This window comes from Mesoplodon densirostris, chromosome 2, assembly GCF_025265405.1.
Source record: "Mesoplodon densirostris isolate mMesDen1 chromosome 2, mMesDen1 primary haplotype, whole genome shotgun sequence".
NCBI lineage: Eukaryota > Metazoa > Chordata > Mammalia > Artiodactyla > Ziphiidae > Mesoplodon > Mesoplodon densirostris.
In genome coordinates, this window is record NC_082662.1 from 38,278,347 (window position 1) to 38,297,503 (window position 19,157).

Below are 19,157 nucleotides of genomic sequence, written 5' to 3' on the forward strand. Positions count from 1 at the left end.
ACTGTCTGGCTCTGATTTCAAGAACTCCAGAGTCCGTCTTGAATATTGCCCCAACAGAGATTCAGATGCATCTATGTTTTCCTTTCAAGTACATTTAAAAAAAAAGGCTCCAGTTCAGGGTTTTGGGGCATGAGCCTTCCATCTTGCATGGCCCTGCAAGAAACCTTTCTCTGCTCCAAACTCCAACGTTTTGGAAATATTTGGCCTCACTGTGCATTGGGCACAGGAATTTGTGTTTGGTTACATCTCTGCTAAAAGAAGACAAAGTACGGACCACAGTATCTCATGATCTGCAGATGCAGACGACGGTGGCGGCTACAACCCAGAAAAATACTCAGCTCATTTACAGCGCCTCCACGTGAGCAATTTGCTACCTACTTCTGCAAGATGTCGAGGTTGTTGAACACCCCAGACAGCTATAGATTCTACTGCCTAGAATGGGGGACCCCGGGACCGGCTGTTTCCTGCACTACATCCACCCTTACCAGCCCAATGAGCACCTGAAGGCCTTGGTAGCTGGTGGGGAGATTTGCCAAGACTATGACAGTTTTTTGGTGGAATGCTGTGGGAAAATTGGAATTCAAAAATCCCACTGTTTCTACCACATTGAGGTCATCCACAACGTGGAAGAAAGTAGCTCCTAATATAACTTCTCACAGTGCCTCTAAATTACATATAGACTTTGGGTGAATTGGATCTGGGTAAGGCTTTGTCTTTATATGGAAGTTTGATGTTTTCTCTGCTTTTCTGGCATGGTATTGACATGGTATTTTGAAAAGTAATTTACTTTCTAGTAATTTCAAACGTACAGACAACTTTATATACATAAAATAAGTCTAATAACTTGATTAAATATATTCCTAAATATTAATGTTGACATTATTTAAAATGGAATTTTTTGTTTTTCTGGTTTTTTTAAATTAATTTATTTTTGGCTATTTTGGGTCTTCGTTGCTGCGCGCGGGCTCTCTCTATTTGCAGCGAACAGGGGCTACTCTTCCCTGCAGTGCGCGGGCTTCTCACTGCAGTGGCTTCTCTTGTTGCGGAGCAGGGGCTCTAGGCGTGTGGGCTTCAGTAGTTGTGGCTCGCGGGCTCTAGAGCGCAGGCTCAGTAGTTGTGGCACACAGGCTTAGTTGCTCCGTGGCATGTGGGATCTTCCCGGACCAGGGCTCGAACCCGTGTCCCCTGCATTGGCAGGCGGATTCTTAACCACTGTGCCACCACGTAAGCCCTAAAGTGGAATTGTTTTCATAAATTCTTTTTCAGATTATTTATTGCTAGTGTATACATATAAGACAGATTTTTGTGAATTGATATGTTGTCCTATAACTGCTAAATTAGTTGACTAGCTCAAATAATTTTTTGTTGTTATAGGAAGTTTTATAAGATGAAGTTTTATAAGATGATGTGATCTGTGTTCTGTGAATAAACACAGTTTTAATTTTTCCATTCACACATGGATGTCTTTTATTTCTTTCCTCAAGACTCTGGGTAGAACTTCCAGTACACTGTTGAATAACTGTGGTGAAGGCCTGCTTCCTGGCCTTCTTCCTGATTTCAGGAGTAAATCTTTCAGTCTTTAACACTGAGCACGTTCCCTGGTGGCTCAGTGGTTGAGAGTCCGCCTGCCGATGCAGGGGACACGGGTTCGCACCCTGGTCTGGAAGGATCCCACAAGCCACGGAGCAGCTGGACCCGTGAGCCATGGCCGCTGAGCCTGCGCGTCCGGAGCCTGTGCTCCACAACGGGAGAGGCCACAACAGTGAGAGGCCCACATAATGCAAAAAAACAAAAACAAAAAAACAAAACACTGAGCACGATGTTTGCTGTGGCTTTGTAAACTACTCTCTTCCATATTGAATAAATTTCCTTTTATTCCTACTTTGAGTGTTCGTATTATGAAATAGCACTGGGTTTTGATTATAGCTTTTTCTGCAGTAACAACAAAATGCTCATGTGATACAGACTAGCTGATGGGGTGGACCACTGGGTTAGGTGGATAGAGGAGTGAGACCATGGTGGGTGGGGGTGGGAATTATCAGTCCCATTCTCTTCCAAGCTTCAGACTCATCTTTCCAACTACTTTAAATACAAAGAATAGCACCTATATGTCCCACAGGCAATTCAAACTCATCCTAAGATTGAACTTTCCAGAAACCTGCCTCTCCTGTGTTCTCTATTAATGGCGGTGTCACCCCACCATTAATGTGTTTTCCCAGGGAAGAAACCTCATGTCACTCTTCTCTCATCCCCTTAATCCAGTCTATCACAAAATCCCATCACCCAACAAATGCCCCTTGAATCCACCTCTCCTTTTTTGGGGGGTTTTTTTGGTTTGGTTTGTTTTTTTGGCCACACCAAGTGACATACAGGATCTTAGTTCCCCGACTAGGGATCAAACCCTGCCCCCTTCAATGGAAGCACAGAGTCTTAACCACTGGACCGCCAGGGAAGTCCCCACTTTCTCCTTTTTATGTCCAATGCAATTGCCTTTTCTTTTTCTTGTGCCAAGGGGCTGGGGATGGAGAGATGAATGACATATGTGCACTATATTCTTAAGACCTCAGTCTAATGGGAAAACCCATTGAATACAATGTTAGTAGAACAATAATTTACTCAAATATTTGAGTACCATTCAAATATTTATTGAGTACTTATTAAATGCCAGGCATTATTCTAGGTGTTGGAAATACAGTAGTGAACAACACAGTTCCTACTCTTATGCTTATTATATTTTAGTGGGAAGACAGATAATGAGCATGTAAAAACAATGTTAGTATTGAGTGGGTAGAGAAAAAGGAGAGTTGCTATTTAGGGAGCGGGCGCAGGGACTTCCCTGGTGGCACAGTGGTTAAGAATCCGCTTGCCAATGCAGGGGACAAGGGTTTGAGCCCTGATCCGGGAAGATCCCACATGCCGCGGAGCAACTAAGCCCGTGCGCCACAACTACTGAGCCTGCGCTCTAGAGCCAGCCCGTGCTCCGCAACAAGAGAAGCTACCGCAATGAGAAGCCAGCACACCACAACAAAGAGTAGCCCCCGCTCACCGCAACTAGAGAAAGCCCGTGTGCAGCAAGGGAGACCCAACACAGCCAAAAATAAATTAATTTAAAAAAACCCCTGAGTGGTGACACAGACCCTACAGCCCACAAAGGCTACAGTATTAACTTACCCTTTACAAGAAAAGTTTGCTCTATGCACTCTCCCTAGGTTCCGTTCATTGTGGTAGCTTTGGTTACCATTTACACGCCAAGGATTCCCAAAGTAACACCTTCTGTCCAGATCCCTTCTCTATGGATGGACCAGACATGACCATCCATCTGCCTGTCATTCCCACGTGCGGGAGTCACCAAGAGCTCAAAATAAACACGTCCAGACCAGCTCCTACCTCAGCCTACCCATTCTCACTAAGTGGCACCAATATTCATCCAACTGGTCACGTGAGGAATTCGGAATCCTTGACACACCTCCCGCCCCCTAAACCAAACCCTTCAAAACAAAACCCAAGTCCCCCTCTCGTTTCCACCTCTACTGCCTTTCGCCCTTCTCCAACGCACTCACAGCTCTCATCCAGGACTACAGCAGTAGCTTCTAAAATAGGTCTTTTCAAAACGTAAATAAAACCAGGCAAGTCCCGCCCGAATTGTGCCCTGGGTCTCTCAACCTCCCCCTAAAGCGCGTACAAGGCCGGGCTCTGCTGCACCCCAGCCTGACCCTCGGCCGGGATGCAGCACCCTCACGACCCTCTCAGGACCAAGACCTCGGCGCCCCGCCCTCCGACCCAAGGCCGCTCTCTGCGGCGCCCGGAAGAGACGTCAAGAGGCGGGGCTACGTTTTACAAACCGAACCGTGAGGCTCTGCGTTTTCTCTTTCCAGCCAGCACCGAGCGATGGGTGAGTGTTTTTCTGCTTTGGGGCCGCGGCTGGGGAACGAGCTCAATCCGGCGCCATCCTGCCTCGCAGCCCAGCCGGGAGCGCGGGCGCCCGGGCCTCGGGCAGCGAGCCTCCGCGAGGAGGGTGATGCTCGGGCTTGGGCCGCCCGGGCCGCTCCAGGGGCCGCAGGGACCGGGGCCGCGAGCGGCACCGTCATGGCTGCCAGGGTCGGGACGGGAAGGGGCCGGAACGCACGCGCGTGATGACACCTCGGAAATGCTGTGACCTCCCGACTGCGCTATGGGGGAGCCAACCTTGGAGAGCTGAGCGTGCGGCCGCCGGCGCAGGGCGTTGGGCTGGCGGGGTCCGGCCCCGGGCTCCCTGGCTCAGGCTCCCTCCCCCCGCTTCCACACGTAGGCATCTCTCGGGACAACTGGCACAAGCGTCGCAAGACCGGGGGCAAGAGAAAGCCCTACCACAAGAAGCGGAAGTATGAGCTGGGACGCCCCGCTGCCAACACTAAGGTGCGTGCGGGGCCTCACCGCCCGGCAGGTCTCCCACCTGCTCTCCTCCTGAATCTTTGTGGGGCTCTGCGATTTGCTGTAGGAACTAGGCGGCCTCCTCGCCTTTGCGTGCTGGGTAAATACGGAGAGATTGCATGGTGACAGCTACTGTGTCCTAGTGGTACCTGCAGGGCGCCTGGAGCGAGTGGTCTCCTCAGTGATGGTCAGAAACCTGGAAATTTTGTTGCACGGAGACTTAATTTTCAGTGTTTGGAATCAGGCTTTTCCTCTTGGAGGTAACTAGAGTGATGAAGAACTATCCTTAGGCGTGGTTGTGGCCGTCTTGGTCACCTGTGTGCCACTTGCCAATGCTAGGACTTGTCATAGTTACACTGACTGTTACCTCCGTCCAGCCCGGGTTCCCTTCCCTCTCTCTAGCTTCTTGATAACCTACTTCCTGTATCCTTGTGTTTTCTAGATTGGCCCCCGCCGCATACACACAGTCCGCGTGCGGGGAGGCAACAAGAAGTACCGGGCCTTGAGGCTGGACGTGGGGAACTTCTCCTGGGGCTCCGAGTGTGAGTGGGGCCCTGCAGGCGCGGGTGGGAACTCAGCACCTAAACCTTTTCTAAGCTTCAATAAGTGCTTTTATCTGGAAGTCCATGGCCTGAACCAAGATACTGAAGTTTCTCCTGTTCAACGACCTTGAGGTTCTGGAACTTTCTCTCCATCCTGTCCTGCCTCTTAACTCCTGTAGCTTCAGGGATTGGGCTGAATCTAGAGACCATGTATGTGTGGGTGTCAGCCACGTCTGGAAAGATGGGTGTGTGGAAGATGAGCTTATGACCTATGGCTCTGTAAAGGCTTAGAGTTCCCATCTCCTTAGGCCCTACTAGGGCACAGGTGGGGGACAGTTGACCTTAGGTTCACATGGCTTGATTCTGAATTTCTCCTGTGAGCAGGTTGTACACGCAAGACAAGGATCATTGATGTTGTCTACAATGCATCCAACAATGAACTGGTCCGTACCAAGACCCTGGTGAAGAACTGCATTGTGCTCATTGACAGCACACCGTACCGACAGTGGTACGAGTCCCACTATGCACTGCCCCTGGGCCGCAAGAAGGGGGCCAAGCTGGTGCGTGTTTGGGGAGCCAACTTCCTGTGGGGGGAGGGGAGGCCGCCCTGATTCCAGCCTTCTTGTGATGAAAACTGTCCAGTTCTGCTACTGAAGGGAGAGATGAAAGTCTTTAGTGCTGAGGAAGGTGGCAGGGACATGGGATATGCAGTGTTGAAGGCTATGACATTCCTTCCCTGAGATAGGGTTTGGGGAGGCCCCACTAACCCATGTGTGTTTCCTTTATTCAGACTCCTGAGGAGGAAGAGATTTTAAACAAAAAACGATCAAAGAAAATTCAGAAGAAATATGATGAAAGGAAAAAGAATGCCAAAATTAGCAGTCTTCTAGAGGAGCAGTTCCAGCAGGGCAAGCTTCTTGGTGAGATGGCTTTTGCATTTGGCGGAGCGGGGGTGTCCCAAGATGTGCTGTGCCCTCTGTGGTCTAGAGAGTTTGGTAACAGCACACAAGCACAAATCAGAATATTTGGTCATCCCATTCGTTTGAAGCTGAAATGGAAAATAGTGGGCAGGAGCCCATAGGCTTGAGCTTGGTTTTTGCCTCTGAGTTTCAGGAGTATTCTGAGAAGTCTGTGTCCAGGCTTAGGGGGTTGTCTCAGTGATGAAAACTTTGTCCAGTTCTGCTACTGACTTTAAGTGATGATAAAGTATATCTGAGGAGACAGTGGGCTTCATGCCTTCCCCCAGGATACCTGGACCAACATGGACTCTTAAGGGGATACGTAGGTGTGGGTAGGGCCACAGTGTCATTTTGCTAAGGACCACATAACTCTCTTGCAGCTTGCATCGCCTCAAGACCAGGCCAGTGTGGCCGAGCAGATGGCTATGTGCTAGAGGGAAAGGAGCTGGAGTTCTATCTGAGGAAAATCAAGGCCCGGAAAGGCAAATAAATCCTCTTCCTTCCTATCTTAGCTCATGTTATAAAGGTGTTTATTGTTCTTTGCCCTGTGTTTGCGTTCTGAGCATATTTGATTGTTTGGCACACTGTAGAGTGCCCCAACTCCCTTTGCCCCGGCCTATTATGTGCCTTTTTATAGCAGGAGGAACATTTCTCACCCCCAAGGCTGGGTTTCAGTGGCATCAGGGTTGTGGCATGCAGGCTGAGGAGAGACTGTATGAGGGAGGCATCCCAGCACGGGGCCCCCAACAGTATTAGGCTGTTGACTGGACCATGATTGGAACCTGAAACCATGCTGCTTCTGTAAGGTTCTCTTAGAGACCCTGTGTGCAGACCTTGGTTTTAGGGGTTTATTTCAGGTTCATGGATGGTCTAGAAACCTTGAAATTGTGTTCCAGATTTCTGCATTGTTGAACAGGTTATACACATTTACATAATCTGTATCTTGTCAGCTTTTGGATGTCTTTCTGAAGTTAATTTTCTTTTGAACCCTAATCCTTTCCCCTCTGATTTACTCAAAAGTACGTAAAATTACCAGTGATGGCTGCTGAATCTCTAAGGGTCAGCTCTTGTCTTCAGTTTAGCTACATTGTTGTCTGTCATCAACTTTTAAAGGTGGTTTAAGCTCCATCTTTCTAACTAGCCCAGACCTACTTGACACCTGCATTTGGATATCATAATCGAACTCTAAAAGGTCACCGTGTTCAAAACTGATCACGTTCTTCAGCATTCCCTTTTCAGACAGTTTCTCAATTATTTGATTGCAGCAAATAGTAGTCTTCATATGACAACATAAATCTTAAGGTCATTCTTGGGTCATAACTCCCACATCTAATGTCACCACATCTTGTTGCTTCAACCTTTAACACCACCTCTACTGTTCTGGTCACATCTCTGCATCCTACTTGGTCTTCTGTTGTCCCCAACGCAATCCCAGCTATCAGTGATCATTTTAAAAGATAAGATTCTTTTTTTACAGGACATCCCATCTCAAAATTCCTACCAGATGGTATGGAACTCAGTGGGACGTGGTCCCTTCTATGGTGACTGCCATCCTGGCCTTACTGAACATACGTTCACTTAGTATTTCCTGTGTTGGGAATACTTTCCATCATATACCCACATTGCTTATTCCTTCCAGGTCTTTGTTTTGTTAGTCTAGTGAGTTCTTCTCTGATCACAGGATTTTAAATTGTACTCCCCTCCATGCTATGTCCTTTGCCCCTGTTTTTTCTCCTTATCCCTTAATTTGGCATAAATTTTGCTCATTTTATTTGCTTGTCTTTTTTTGCCCTGTTAGAATATATCTCCAGGGGAACAGGGATATGTTTCCTGTGGCATCTCCAGTACCTGGAAAGGTACATGGCAATATACCAGGCACTCAAATATGTGCTTAAGTTAATGAGTTCTAAAGAAAAAAGATTTTATCCAATTTAAAGTTGTTGGAGAGCACATGTCTTAAGAGCTAAAGAAGTACAAAATCTAATTGGTCCATCACCTTGGCTAAATTGCAGACTTCTGTGAATAGACGTTTGGGAAAGGTGAACCCCCTTTTCTAGTACAAAAACTTAAGGACAAAAAGTCAGTCCAGTCCTCTAAAACCTTACCATTGGCTCTGGGGAGACCTGGCCTTGGCCTTCCCACCCAGTGATCTTCCCTTAGCACCTGAACATTAGCTGATGTTTGCTGAGCTGTGTGTTGGGCATGGCACAGCAACACTGCCTTCGAGCTCTACAAGGCGTTGATGTTTATTCCTCCCCTCCTTCACCCTCTAGTTAGTCCATAGGATAAGGGGTTCTTTTTCTAAAGAGCCTTGAATTCATCAACTGTCCATCTCCACTGCCCTCATAGATGACCATTCTTACCCTGGAGCAAGGCTACCTCCTCTGTAGACCCAGCAAAACACCTCAGGTGCCTTCTGAGTGAATGGTGACCACAAGGTGCTTTGTCTTCACAGTATAGATTTGTCGACCAAGGCTGAGAAAAATTCAGTATCCCGTCACCCAGCAGGAAAGTAGAAGCCAGCACTATAATCCTGTCAGTCGACAGGAGGCTGCGCGTCCTCACAACCTCTACCTACACTCTTAATGCTTCCCTTCCTTTGAATTCTGGCATTTGTCTTCCTTTGGCCTTAATGTTCAGTTTTGGCATTCGCCAGTTTCTTTAGTGGTGGCTGAGCATATAAGGCAGGAATCTTAGAGAAACTCAGTTTAGCAGCAACTCTAATATAGTGCTCTGTGAGGCTGTTTTCCACAATGCCCCCTCTTATTACCGTCAGCTGAGTGCTGCGGTCCTACCGCAGAGATGGATGGACCTGCAGCTTTCTAAACTGTCCTTTTTCCCTGTTTGGTTGGTGGGAGCAGAGAAGGGCTTGGTTCAGATATGACTACCCTCACGTCTCAGCTGAATCAGCTTCAGGGCAGACTCTCAAACCCTCATCTTTAGTCCATTGGCAAAGCATGCCAATTCAGTGTTAAGCAATTTTAATTGCACGATAATAAATGAATATATTTTCATTGTAAACAAAAAATTGAATATGACAGATGAAGCAAAAGTACCCCAGCACACACTTTGACCCCTCATCAGAGTGAGGTTATCACGGTAAGGAATATCCTAAACATCTTTTTCTGTATGACTCGAATTGTGATCCCTGGGGCGGCAGCAGCAGCATTCCCCGGGAACTTATTAGAAATGTAACTTCTTGACCCCATCCCAGATTTAATGAATCAAACGCTGGGAGTAGTACCCAGAACTTTTTACCAGCCCTTCAGTGATACTCATGCTTCCTCAAGAACCAGCCTAGCCCCGCATTGTGGAGGAAGTTAATCATGCGCCTGGGCTCTAGTCCTCTATACTTCGCCTCTTGTGTCCTAGCTTCACCTCCCCCAAGCCAAAGTGGATGCATTCCTAACTCTGGTTCAGGCTCTCTGCCCTCTCAAGGGTCGTCCCTAAGTGCTCCGGCTTAGGGTGCATGGAAGTGCTGCTCTAGGATCTCTGGAGGGCCTAGGGGAGGCAGCCGGAAGGCCCGGCCCTGCTGCCTCTGCTCAGGGCTCCTGAGCCTCATCCCCTGACCCCGACGCCTCCTCCTCGATGCGGTCTGCGGCCTCGAGGTCACCGCCCTCCTCGGCCCGGAAGCGCAGCAGGTGAGGGGTCCGGGGGGCTCCTCGGATGCGGCCAAAGTTCCGGAGGCTGATGGCTGGCGAGGGTGCTCCTACGCCCAGGAAGCGGCCGAGCATCGGGGTCTGCGCAGCGGTCACCGGCCGGGCTGGCCCAGGGGACGCCTCTACCTGCAGGCTCTGCTCAGGGTCATCACTAATGCTGCAGGTGGGCGGGAGGGTGGTGTGAGCGAGCCTCTGGCAGCTGGGGGACCGGCTCCCCAGAGTGGGGCCTGGGGCAGGAGGGACCGGGTCCTGGGCACCCCGGAGGGTGGGTGGGGAACTGGGGCTCACGTGCTGACTCGGGTCCTGCCTCGGCCTGCGTGGGCCACTCACCGCAGGTTGAAGGTGGAACCCAGGAAGGAAGGCCGCAGCGACTCGGCCACAGTGGCCACAGTGTAGGGCGGCTGCGCAGAGTCCTCATCCCAATATGAGTCCTTCTCCACAGGAGGCAGGTTCTGGTACATGTCATCCACGGAGAGCAGGGACACCTGGGGCGGGCAGCGGGTCACAAGGATCCCGCTGTCCTGCATGCCTGGGCTGAGAGCTGGCAGGGAGGGAGAGCCTGACTGCCAGTGAGCTGCCACCAGACCCCTAATCACCTGCAAGTTGCGGTCTATAAGCTTGTTGGTTTCAAAGTCGTCATCATCCTCACCAAAGGGATTGATGATCTGTTCTGCCACCTGCAGGTGATGGAGTGTTTTCTGGGCTTAGAGCCCTATTTTCTAACCCCAGAATTGGGGTGGGCCCTGGGCCCATGTCTTGACCACTGAAGTGCCCACCTTGAGCCAGCCAGCATAGAAGAAGAACTGCAGCAGAGTGGTGAGAGGCACGTACATGTCCAGGTCCCCCAGGGCTGGCCCTGCCTCCAGAGACTCCTGACGTTTCGCAGCCCCTGCTTCTGACTCCACGAACTGGCGGCCAACCAGGGAGAGGGCAAAGAAGGAGTATACTGCTATGGTCACCACCTGGAGAAAGGGAAGCCAGGCTAAGTGGGGCAGGGAGAAATGCCACCCCTGCCCCGAGGGCCAATGGCAGATCTAATAAGTACAATAAAACATGTAGCAAGGTGTGGCAGCACCAGATAGGAGGGGATCATCTTAGTGGGGGGGTCCAGGGAGGCTTTGAAGATGAGCCTGGGGCTGTTGAGTGTCTCACTGGATCAAACTGCCCCAGGGCAGGTACCAACTCTAATTCTCAGTGTCACACACAGCACAGGACATACAGCAGGCAGTGGGACTGGGGAGGTGAGAGGCAGTTACTTGGGTGTAGACGAGGGGGATGCTGATCCAGTCATAGTGGAACAGCATGCTGCACTTGGCCCGGTACTTGTTCAGCTCCTGGTGGAACAGCAGGAAGAGGAAGTCAGTGGAGGCGAGGAAGGAAGAATGGGGAGGGGACAGGGGAGCCCAGCACACGTTAGGCCTGGGCCAGGTCTAGAGGCTCATTCTGCTTTCAGAGGTGTTATCAGGCTGGGGTGACTGATGGAAAGCAGTTTAGCAAAGTAACTGCAAGGACAGAGCCTGGAGCCAGGTCTGAGGATGATTCCCAGCTCCACTAACTAGCTGTGTGACTTGAGCAAGTTTCTTTTCACTCAGTGCCTCAGTTTCCTCACTTCCTCACACAACAGTGTGCTGTACATAATTGGCACCATGTAAGTGTTAAGCACTAAAATTATTATTCCAGTTTGCAAAACTAGGGGGAGGAGAGCAGATGGGCCTGGTCCTAGGCTGACTCACTTCCAGGAGCAGGCAGAGAGCAATGTCATCACGGATTCGCCCATCCCTCCGGGCCTGGGCCGCCAGGTTGGTGAACCAGACGCAGGGGACCCAGTACTTATTGAAGTCAGATTTCAGGCTCTCAAACTTTTTCCTCTCTTCTTGGGTCATGAAACCTGCAGGGATGAAGTGAGAGGGATGAAGACTCATCCTTGTCCCGGGGGACTCACCGCCTTGGGGCCCTGGAGCTCCCCCCTAGTGGTCAAACCTCCCCTCCCAGGAGGCCCGCAGGGCAGGTCCGGTCCCGTCCTCTCCAGGGCTCCCCCAGCGCGGCACCTGTGTCGGGCTGTGGGCTGCGCACCTGCGTCCACCACGTGCTCCATGGTGGGGAAGCGCTTGAGCACGCGGGTGCTGACCGAGCGCAGCACCAGTACCGACGCCAGGTTGGCGTAGCGGATGAGGGTGCGGCGCAGCAGGCGGCCGCGCTGGTCCACGCCGTGCACGCTGGCCGAGATGACGCACATCAGCTGGTCCGGCAGTGGGATGCTTGTGTACTGGGCCCACCAGCGGTTCACCACCAAGGTCACGTAGAAACCTGGTCACCGTCATGGGTAGGGGGGACGGGAAGGCAAGATGGAGGTCTCAGGAGTCAGTGTGTCCTGCCCCCACCCAGAGCGTGTGGTCCAGGCCAGGTGGAACCAAGGCAGGGGGAAGGACACATTGGATCCAGCACCCTGCCTCTCTGTCAGGGGGACAGCCTCTTCCTCTTGGTCCCTCCCTGATGTACCAAACCAGGCAGGGAGGAAGAAGAGTGCAAACCTCCTCAAGCAGAAGAGGAGTGATGGTTCAAGTCCAGGCAATGGTTAACTCTGAGCCCTGCTTCACATGGGGGTTGGGAGGGAGGTGTCACCTCTCTCCAGTTCTCCTCCAGTGCCCAGAGGGTTGTGAAGCCAGCAGGTGGCTTGGGCCTTGTTTGGAGTGATGGTCCAGCACGTGATAGGCAGGGCCTAGTCCTCTGGAAATCCTGGACCCCGCACGCAGCTCCCATGCCTGCTGAGCCTGCTCTGGTTGCCCTCCAAGCAGTTCCGCTGGGGTAATTCTGACCCTCAGAGCTAGTAACCCAACCCAAAGGTAAGGAAAGATGGTTAGGAGGCTACAAGGGAGAACCCCTGGTTCTTTGAACTTACCCAGTACAAAGGACAAGGGGATGAGGTCTGCAGAGCGGTTGCAGTATCGGGCCACCTGAGCATACACATGCCTCTGTTCCTGGGTCAGCAACAGCCTGGGGAATGTCAGGTGAGGCCTGGTTAGAGGGAGGTAGGCAGCCTAGTCACCCACAGGCCAGCCCAGAGACCCTGCCCTCACCCTCGCACCGGTAGGTGATGCTGAGCAGAGCATAAAGGGCGATGAATAGGAGGAACTCCTTGTAGAGGAGCTTGTAGATGCTTCCCCTCCAACGGAGAAGCAGGCCAGAGAAGCCTCCGAAGCGGGCCTCCGCTACTTTGAGGGTGTATGAAACCGTCATGGTGCTGGGGGCCTGGGGCAGAAGGTCACAAGAGGTGCTCCCAGAGCTGTCCTCCCCCAGCAAACCTTCTCCTTAGCTTGTCTTCTCATCACCCACCTTAGATCCCCAGGCAACCTTCCTTCAACTCTGGTCACCCCCCACCCCAGCCTTCACCCTGTGTCAGTAGACAAGGGGGAGGGAGCTGCAGAGCATGCAGAGCACACCCCCACCCCCTAGAACTCAGTGGTGTGTGAGTCAAACCAGGATGAGGTGGGGCAAGGGGGAGCTGAGGTCTACACCCTTTCATGCATGAAGCTTCCCCAAGCTCCTCTTCCACTTGCAGGGCTAGGAGTAAAACTGGGTCCTGAACTGCTGAGGACAGGAGATCCAACTCTAGCCCAGACCCACGCACCTTGGAGTCTTGCTCTCGAAGCTGATAGCTGGTCTCTCAAGTCCCAGGGCACTCTCACCCGCACCCCACATCTACTTACCTGCTCTGGACAGCAGCCTGTGCTGAGGAAGGGGAACTGGGCTAGCCTTCACCCCCACAGCACTTAAGTACCTCCTGGGCCCATAAAGTTTGGCTGGACTGAGGTTATCATTGATGGATTGAGGCTGTCACCCAGCTTTCCCTGGTGCTGGGAACTGGATGTGTCTCCCTATGCCTGCAGGGCTGGGCTGGCCTTTGAGTGTCATAAATGCCATCATCATTGACCCCACAGTTCACACCATGTCCTTGAAGCCAGGGTGACAGGAATTACTGTCCCAGCTCCAGGTGAGAAGACAGATGCATGATTAAGTGTTTTAACAGCTGCTGATCGCAGAGCACTGACTAAGTGACGGGCACTGTGCCAAACGCCACTACATCACACCTCTGACCTGGCCTGGGAAGCTCCTTCCCCCACACTGCGAGCTGGTTCTCGATGCAAGTGTTTTCTGAAGAGAGGAAGCATGGAGAGGTGGTTAGGAGCACAAGCTTGAGAGACAAATCTGGGTTTGAATCCTAGCTCTCTGTAACCTTGTCCAAGATACCTAATTTCTCTGAACCTCAGTTTCCTCCTTTGCAAAACAGGATCAATAACTCCTTCCTCACAGGGCAGTTGGTAATATTCAGAGAAACAATGCCTGGAGCCTGGAGCATGCAGGCATTTATCCTGGGCGGCTGTTACCATGAAAAGCCAAGTCTTTTCCCTTTGGTTTCCACCCACTGTTTGCATCCCAGAAACAGGCAATCCTGCAGAGACTGAGAGTCAGAGACCTTTCCTCTGATGCCTGTCCTGCCTGTCCCCGAGCCAAACAGTGCCAGGTCCTGGCTTTTAATCTGGCTATAAGACCTCTGAGATGCCCCCCACTTCCACCTGCCATCACCAGCCTCTGGCCTCACTCCTTTTCACTGCTCCTTTGAGGTCCGTCCTTGCATCAGTTAATCATACTGGCCTATAATCCATCTACAGAGAGATATCCCCTCCAGCCCATGAAACCCTTGAGGATAGGATTGCATCTGAGTCATCTCAGTAAAGCTGGGGAGGACTTGAACCCAGGCAGGCTTTTCTTTTCTTTTCTCTTTCTTTCCTTTCTTTTTATTTTATTTGAAAAATTTTTATTGGAGTATAGTTGATTTATAATATTGTGTTATTTTTTGCTGTACAGCAAAGTGAATCAGTTATACATATATCCACTCTTTTTTAGATTATTTTCCCATATAGGCCATTATAGAGAATTGAGGAGTTCCCTGTGTTATACAGTAGGTTCTTATTAGTTATCTATTTTATATATAGTAGTGTGTCTATGTCAATCCCAATCTCCCAATTTTACCCCCCCGCATCCCGTTGGTTTTCTACATCTGTGACTCTACTTCTGTTTTGTAACTAAGTTCATTCGTACCCTTTTTTTAGATTCCACATATAAGAGATATCATATGATATTTGTCTTTCTGTGTCTGACTTCACTCAGTATGACAATCTCTAGGTCTATCCATGTTACTGCAAATGGCATTATTTCATTCTTTTTTATGGCTGAGTAATATTCCATTTATGTATGTAATACATCTTCTTTATCCATTCCTCTGTCGATGGACATTGCTTCCATGTCTTGGCTATTGTAAATAGGGCTGCAGTGAACATTGGGGTGCATGTATCTTTTAACCTGAGGGGTCCCCCTCCCCACTTTTTATAAGAAACTCCCTGGATGAGCAAGGTCTGGAAGCCATCTCATGGCCTGACAAGTTATGTTCTCCCTCCAGGGCCCAGGTGAGATGTCCATATGTGGAAAGAACAGGACTCCATGTGTGTGTCCTGGACGTCTGGAAGACCCAGGACCTGACCTGGGAAGGGCAAGATACCAGCTCTGGGGCCTCAGCTATCTTGGCCATGCAGCCCCTTCCCAAGCTCTGATCTGTGGCTTTTCTAGAGCATTCTGGGCTGCTTACCACTTAAAGAGTCTCTGGTACCTGGGAAGCCAGGCCCTGGGACTGGGGGAGCTCAGGCCCTGAAGTCCTGGTAGCTTCTCTCTGACAGTGCTCCCTGAGGGCAGCCCAGCTGGCTGCATTTCAGTCCTCAGCCCCCATCCCCATGTGAGGCCCCCTCACATCTGCCTGTTACCAACTCTCTGGATCACTGGGCTGTGAAATTCCCACAGAGCTGTGGGTAAAGGTACAGAACCTGAAGGCTTGCCCCAGGAGGGAGCAGTCCCCAGGCCCCACCCAGCCCCTCCTTCCTCAGTCACTTTATCTCCCTTCCCAGCTGCTGTCAGGTCCCTTTGGTTTATGGTCCAGGAGAAGGAACCACTCCACCTGTAAATCATTTTCCCCACCCTTCTTATCCTCCTCTGGCTCTTGCCTCTCCTTCTCTTCCAGTCCTAACCACCAATGCCCTCTCCCCTCCTCACAGCCGAGAGCTGTATATATGACTTGGCAGTTTACAGCATGGAGTCTGGAGCCAGACCACCCAGATTTTTAAATCCAGACTTCACTGTGAACTACCTTTGTGACCTTGACCTTGAGCAAACTGTTTAACCCCTCTGTCCTTAATTTCCCCTTGGGGAAACCGAATGATAGTATCTATCTCACAGAGTTGTTGTGACTATTAAATGAATTAATATTTATAAAGCGCTTGGTAAGCATGAAATGCTACCGTAGCTATTAGCATCTCTCTTCTTTTTGGTCCAGCTCTTTTACTTCCACCTCTGCCACCACCAAGGACACCTGAGATCTCCTTATTGCTGAATCCAGTAGGCCCTCATGAGTCCTAACCTTACTTGGTATCTTTCATTCTTGAAAGACTCCCTTGACCTCTGTGACCTGATACTGTCAAGAGATTCTGACTCTGAGCTGCCAAGGGGCAAGGAATGTGGGATACGTGCTCAACTAGCAGTGGGCCTGAGAGCATCCTCTGGGGGATGGAGACCCAGAGAGCTCAGAAAAACCTCAGCTTGGGCGGGGGTTGTGAGAGTCTTGGGGGGAGGAGAAAGGGCACTAGTAAGAGAGACAGGGAGACATGGAGTAGTATAGGAGGACAGATGCAAGGTCAGAGAACAATGGCTCTGAGAAAACTCAGGCAGGGGAATTTCCTGGCAGTCCAGGACTCCGTGCTTCCACTGCAGGGGGCACGGGTTCGATCCCTGGTTGGGGAACTAAGATCCCACATACCACGCAGCCAAAAAAAAAGAAAAAGTCAGGCAATGATGAATAGTGGAGTCAGACATCTTGGGTTCAGATCTTGGCTCTGCCCCTTGGTAGCTGCATATGACCTTGGGCAAGAGGCTTAGCCCCATGAGCCTCGGTTTCCTCATCTGTGAAATGGGGATAATAATCACATCCACATCATAAGGTTACTGTGAGCAGTCCAGAAGATAAATGCTTAGCCCCATGCCTGGTATGTGGCAGGTGCATAAGATCCCTTAATGGCAGCATATGTTACACTGAGGGAGGAGGCAGAACAGGCTGCCAGCCCCTCCAGTTACAGCATCAGGAGGATGTCCTCCTGATGCCATGGCTCCCGGAGGAGGGCTCAGGAGCCTTTTAACCTCCCAAGGGGAGGAGCCAGTGATGGTAACAGAATATGCCACCCCAAAATATGCCACTCTGGCATATTGATTATTTTGAGCTGTAGGCACTTGAAAAACAGCAAATGCAGGGAAAGACTTTCTCTGAACTCCCCTTAACTTCCTAAAGACAGAGCCTCCAAAATGAACTCAATGGTCATAAATCCCCTTCCTGGGAGTTTCATCTCATATCACAGGAGAGGAAATTAGAATTCTATATCATATCCAGGCCACTTTTGTCATAAACTATCATACTTCCCATTCATTCTTCTAAGGGCCCATTCATCTTTCCTAGAAATTATTTACTCTCCCCTAAGAGGCTTACATTCCCCTCCCCTTTCTCTACTCAGATGGTACTTTTTTATAAAAATTTATTTATTTTATTTTTGGCTGTGTTGGGTGTTCGTTGCTGCGCACAGGCTTTCTCTAGTTGAGGCGAGTGGGGGCTACTCTTCGTTGCAGTGCACGGGCTTTTCATTGCAGTGGCTTCTCTTGTTGCGGAGCACAGGCTCTAGGCGCGTGGGCTTCAGTAGCTGCGGCACGTAGGCTCAGTAGTTGTGGCTCGCGGGCTTAGTTGCTCCACAGCATGTGACATCTTCCCCGACCAGGGCTTGAACCCATGTCCCCCGCATTGGCAGTCAGATTCTTAACCACTGCGCCAGCAGGAAAGCCTACTCAGGTGGTATTTAAGCCTAAATTCTAAGCCACATGGGAGAGTTATCCATTTTTCCCTGGATATCTCCCATGTATACATAAGCTCTACGTGTTAATAAACTTGCTTTTTGGTTTTTGTATTGTTCTTGTTAATCTCTTTGTTGAAGAGTCCTGTATGGGTTAATTTGTTGAGGGAATCCAACTTTAGGTAGTGTGGTTGGGGAGACCTCTCTGAGGAGATGACATGTGAGTTAAGCCAGAAAAGATGAGAATGAATGAGTAATAAGTAAAGACTAGGGGGAAAGTATTCCAGGCAGAGGGAATAAATGTGCAATGGCCCAGAGGTAAGAACAGGTATTATGTGTGAGGAAGAAAGAGAAGGTCCAGCTGGAGCAAAGTAGACAAGAGGAGATTGTTTAGAGAGTTAGGCAGGGCCTGATTATGGGGAAATTTATAGACGGTTGCAAGGATTCTAGATTTCATTCTCAGAGCAATGGGAAACCACTGAAGAGTTACTTGTAAGAAATGTACCAACTAATGTGAGATGATAATAATAGGGGAAATTCTGTGTGTGGGGGGCAGGGGCAGGGGGAAGTATATGACAACTCTGTACTATCTGCTCAATTTTTCTGAAAAATCTAAAACTGTTCTAAAAAAATAAAGCCTACTAATAAAAAATACAAAACTGAAAAAAAAAAAAGAGTCCTGTATGAAAACCTAAGATGGATGGAGCTTTGACTTCTCCTAATCCCCAGTACCTTAGATTGTGACTATATTTGGAGATAGGACCTTTAAAAAGGTCAAGTTAAAATGAGGTCCTGAGGTAGACCCTAATCTGATCTGATTGATGTCTTTAAGAGATGAAGCAATTAGGACACACAGAAAAAGATCATGTGGGACTTCCCTGGTGGTCCAGTGGTTAAGACAAGCCTCTCCGCTTCCACGGCAGCAGGTGTGGGTTCGATCCCTGGTCGGGGAACTAAGATGCCACATGCCGCGAGGCACAGGGTGGGGGGGGCGCTCCAAAATAAAAAAGATCATGTGAAGTCAGAGGGAGACTGCCACCATCTACAAACCGAGAAAGAGGCCTCAGAGGAAATCAACCTTGTCAATACCTTGATCTTGACCTTCCAGCCTCCAGAAGTGTGAGAAAATAAATTTCTGTTGTTTAAGCCACCTAGTCTGTAGTATTTTGTTTTGACAACCCTAGAAAATTCATACAAAGACATTTTGCTCTATTTTCCAAATATAAAATTGCAATATCGGGACTTCCCTGGTGGCGCAGTGGTTAAGAATCCGCCTGCCAATGCAGGGGACACGGGTTCGAGCCCTGGTCCGGGAAGATCCCACATCCCGCGGAGCAACTAAGCCCGTGTGCCACAACTGCTGAGCCTGTGCTCTAGAGCCTGCGAGCCACAGCTACTGAGGCTGCGTGCCACAGCTACTGAAGCCCACGCACTTAGAGCCCGTGCTCTGCAACAAGAGAAGCCACCACAGTGAGAAGCCCGCGCACTGCAACAAAGAGTAGCCCCCGCTCGCTGCAACTAGAGAAAGCACAGCAATAAAGACCCAACACAGCCAAAAACAAACAAACAAACAAACAAATAAATAAAATTTTAAAGTTGCAATATCAAATATGCCTTTCAAACTATACATGCCTCATGCTTTTTCTGGCC

At 50.0% G+C, this 19,157-nt stretch overlaps 2 protein-coding genes and 4 non-coding genes across 6 annotated transcripts; 5 read left to right on the plus strand and 1 right to left on the minus strand.

Annotated features, from left to right (window-relative positions):
* Positions 1-3,786: 3,786 nt before the first annotated feature.
* RPS8 (ribosomal protein S8) lies at positions 3,787-6,454 on the plus strand. The gene is made up of 6 exons (XM_060089696.1): positions 3,787-3,892; positions 4,289-4,395; positions 4,853-4,952; positions 5,337-5,512; positions 5,743-5,872; positions 6,292-6,454. Exons 1-6 carry the CDS (start codon positions 3,889-3,891, stop codon positions 6,399-6,401), a joined length of 627 nt encoding a protein of 208 aa, XP_059945679.1. The 5' UTR covers positions 3,787-3,888; the 3' UTR covers positions 6,402-6,454.
* LOC132484764 (small nucleolar RNA SNORD55/SNORD39) lies at positions 4,126-4,205 on the plus strand. Its single transcript, XR_009531315.1, has one exon. It is a non-coding gene; the product is annotated as a small nucleolar RNA SNORD55/SNORD39 (small nucleolar RNA).
* LOC132484776 (small nucleolar RNA SNORD46) lies at positions 4,673-4,776 on the plus strand. Its single transcript, XR_009531326.1, has one exon. It is a non-coding gene; the product is annotated as a small nucleolar RNA SNORD46 (small nucleolar RNA).
* Positions 5,573-5,638, plus strand: LOC132484775 (small nucleolar RNA SNORD38). The gene has a single exon (XR_009531325.1). It is a non-coding gene; the product is annotated as a small nucleolar RNA SNORD38 (small nucleolar RNA).
* On the plus strand, positions 6,105-6,173 carry LOC132484774 (small nucleolar RNA SNORD38). The gene has a single exon (XR_009531324.1). It is a non-coding gene; the product is annotated as a small nucleolar RNA SNORD38 (small nucleolar RNA).
* A 2,999-nt stretch (positions 6,455-9,453) lies between the features above and the next one.
* BEST4 (bestrophin 4) lies at positions 9,454-12,807 on the minus strand. Its single transcript, XM_060089694.1, has 9 exons — positions 12,656-12,807; positions 12,470-12,564; positions 11,644-11,877; positions 11,304-11,458; positions 10,827-10,904; positions 10,347-10,532; positions 10,167-10,247; positions 9,901-10,055; positions 9,454-9,727 (listed from the first exon to the last, which is right to left on the minus strand). Exons 1-9 carry the CDS (start codon positions 12,805-12,807, stop codon positions 9,454-9,456), a joined length of 1,410 nt encoding a protein of 469 aa, XP_059945677.1.
* Between the last annotated feature and the right edge of the window lie 6,350 nt (positions 12,808-19,157).

Bases quoted from the DNA above. Each gene is read 5' to 3' on its own strand.
- BEST4 (XM_060089694.1), bottom strand. From the start codon at position 12,807: ATGACGGTTTCATACACCCTCAAAGTAGCGGAGGCCCGCTTCGGAGGC. The intron at 12,565-12,655 runs GTGCGAGGGTGA...GACATTCCCCAG, and splicing joins CTGCTCAGCATCACCTACCG to GCTGTTGCTGACCCAGGAAC. The intron at 9,728-9,900 runs GTGAGTGGCCCA...GCCCACCTGCAG, and splicing joins GGTTCCACCTTCAACCTGCG to CATTAGTGATGACCCTGAGC.
- RPS8 (XM_060089696.1), top strand. The intron at 4,953-5,336 runs GTGAGTGGGGCC...TCCTGTGAGCAG, and splicing joins CTTCTCCTGGGGCTCCGAGT to GTTGTACACGCAAGACAAGG. The intron at 5,513-5,742 runs GTGCGTGTTTGG...TCCTTTATTCAG, and splicing joins GCAAGAAGGGGGCCAAGCTG to ACTCCTGAGGAGGAAGAGAT.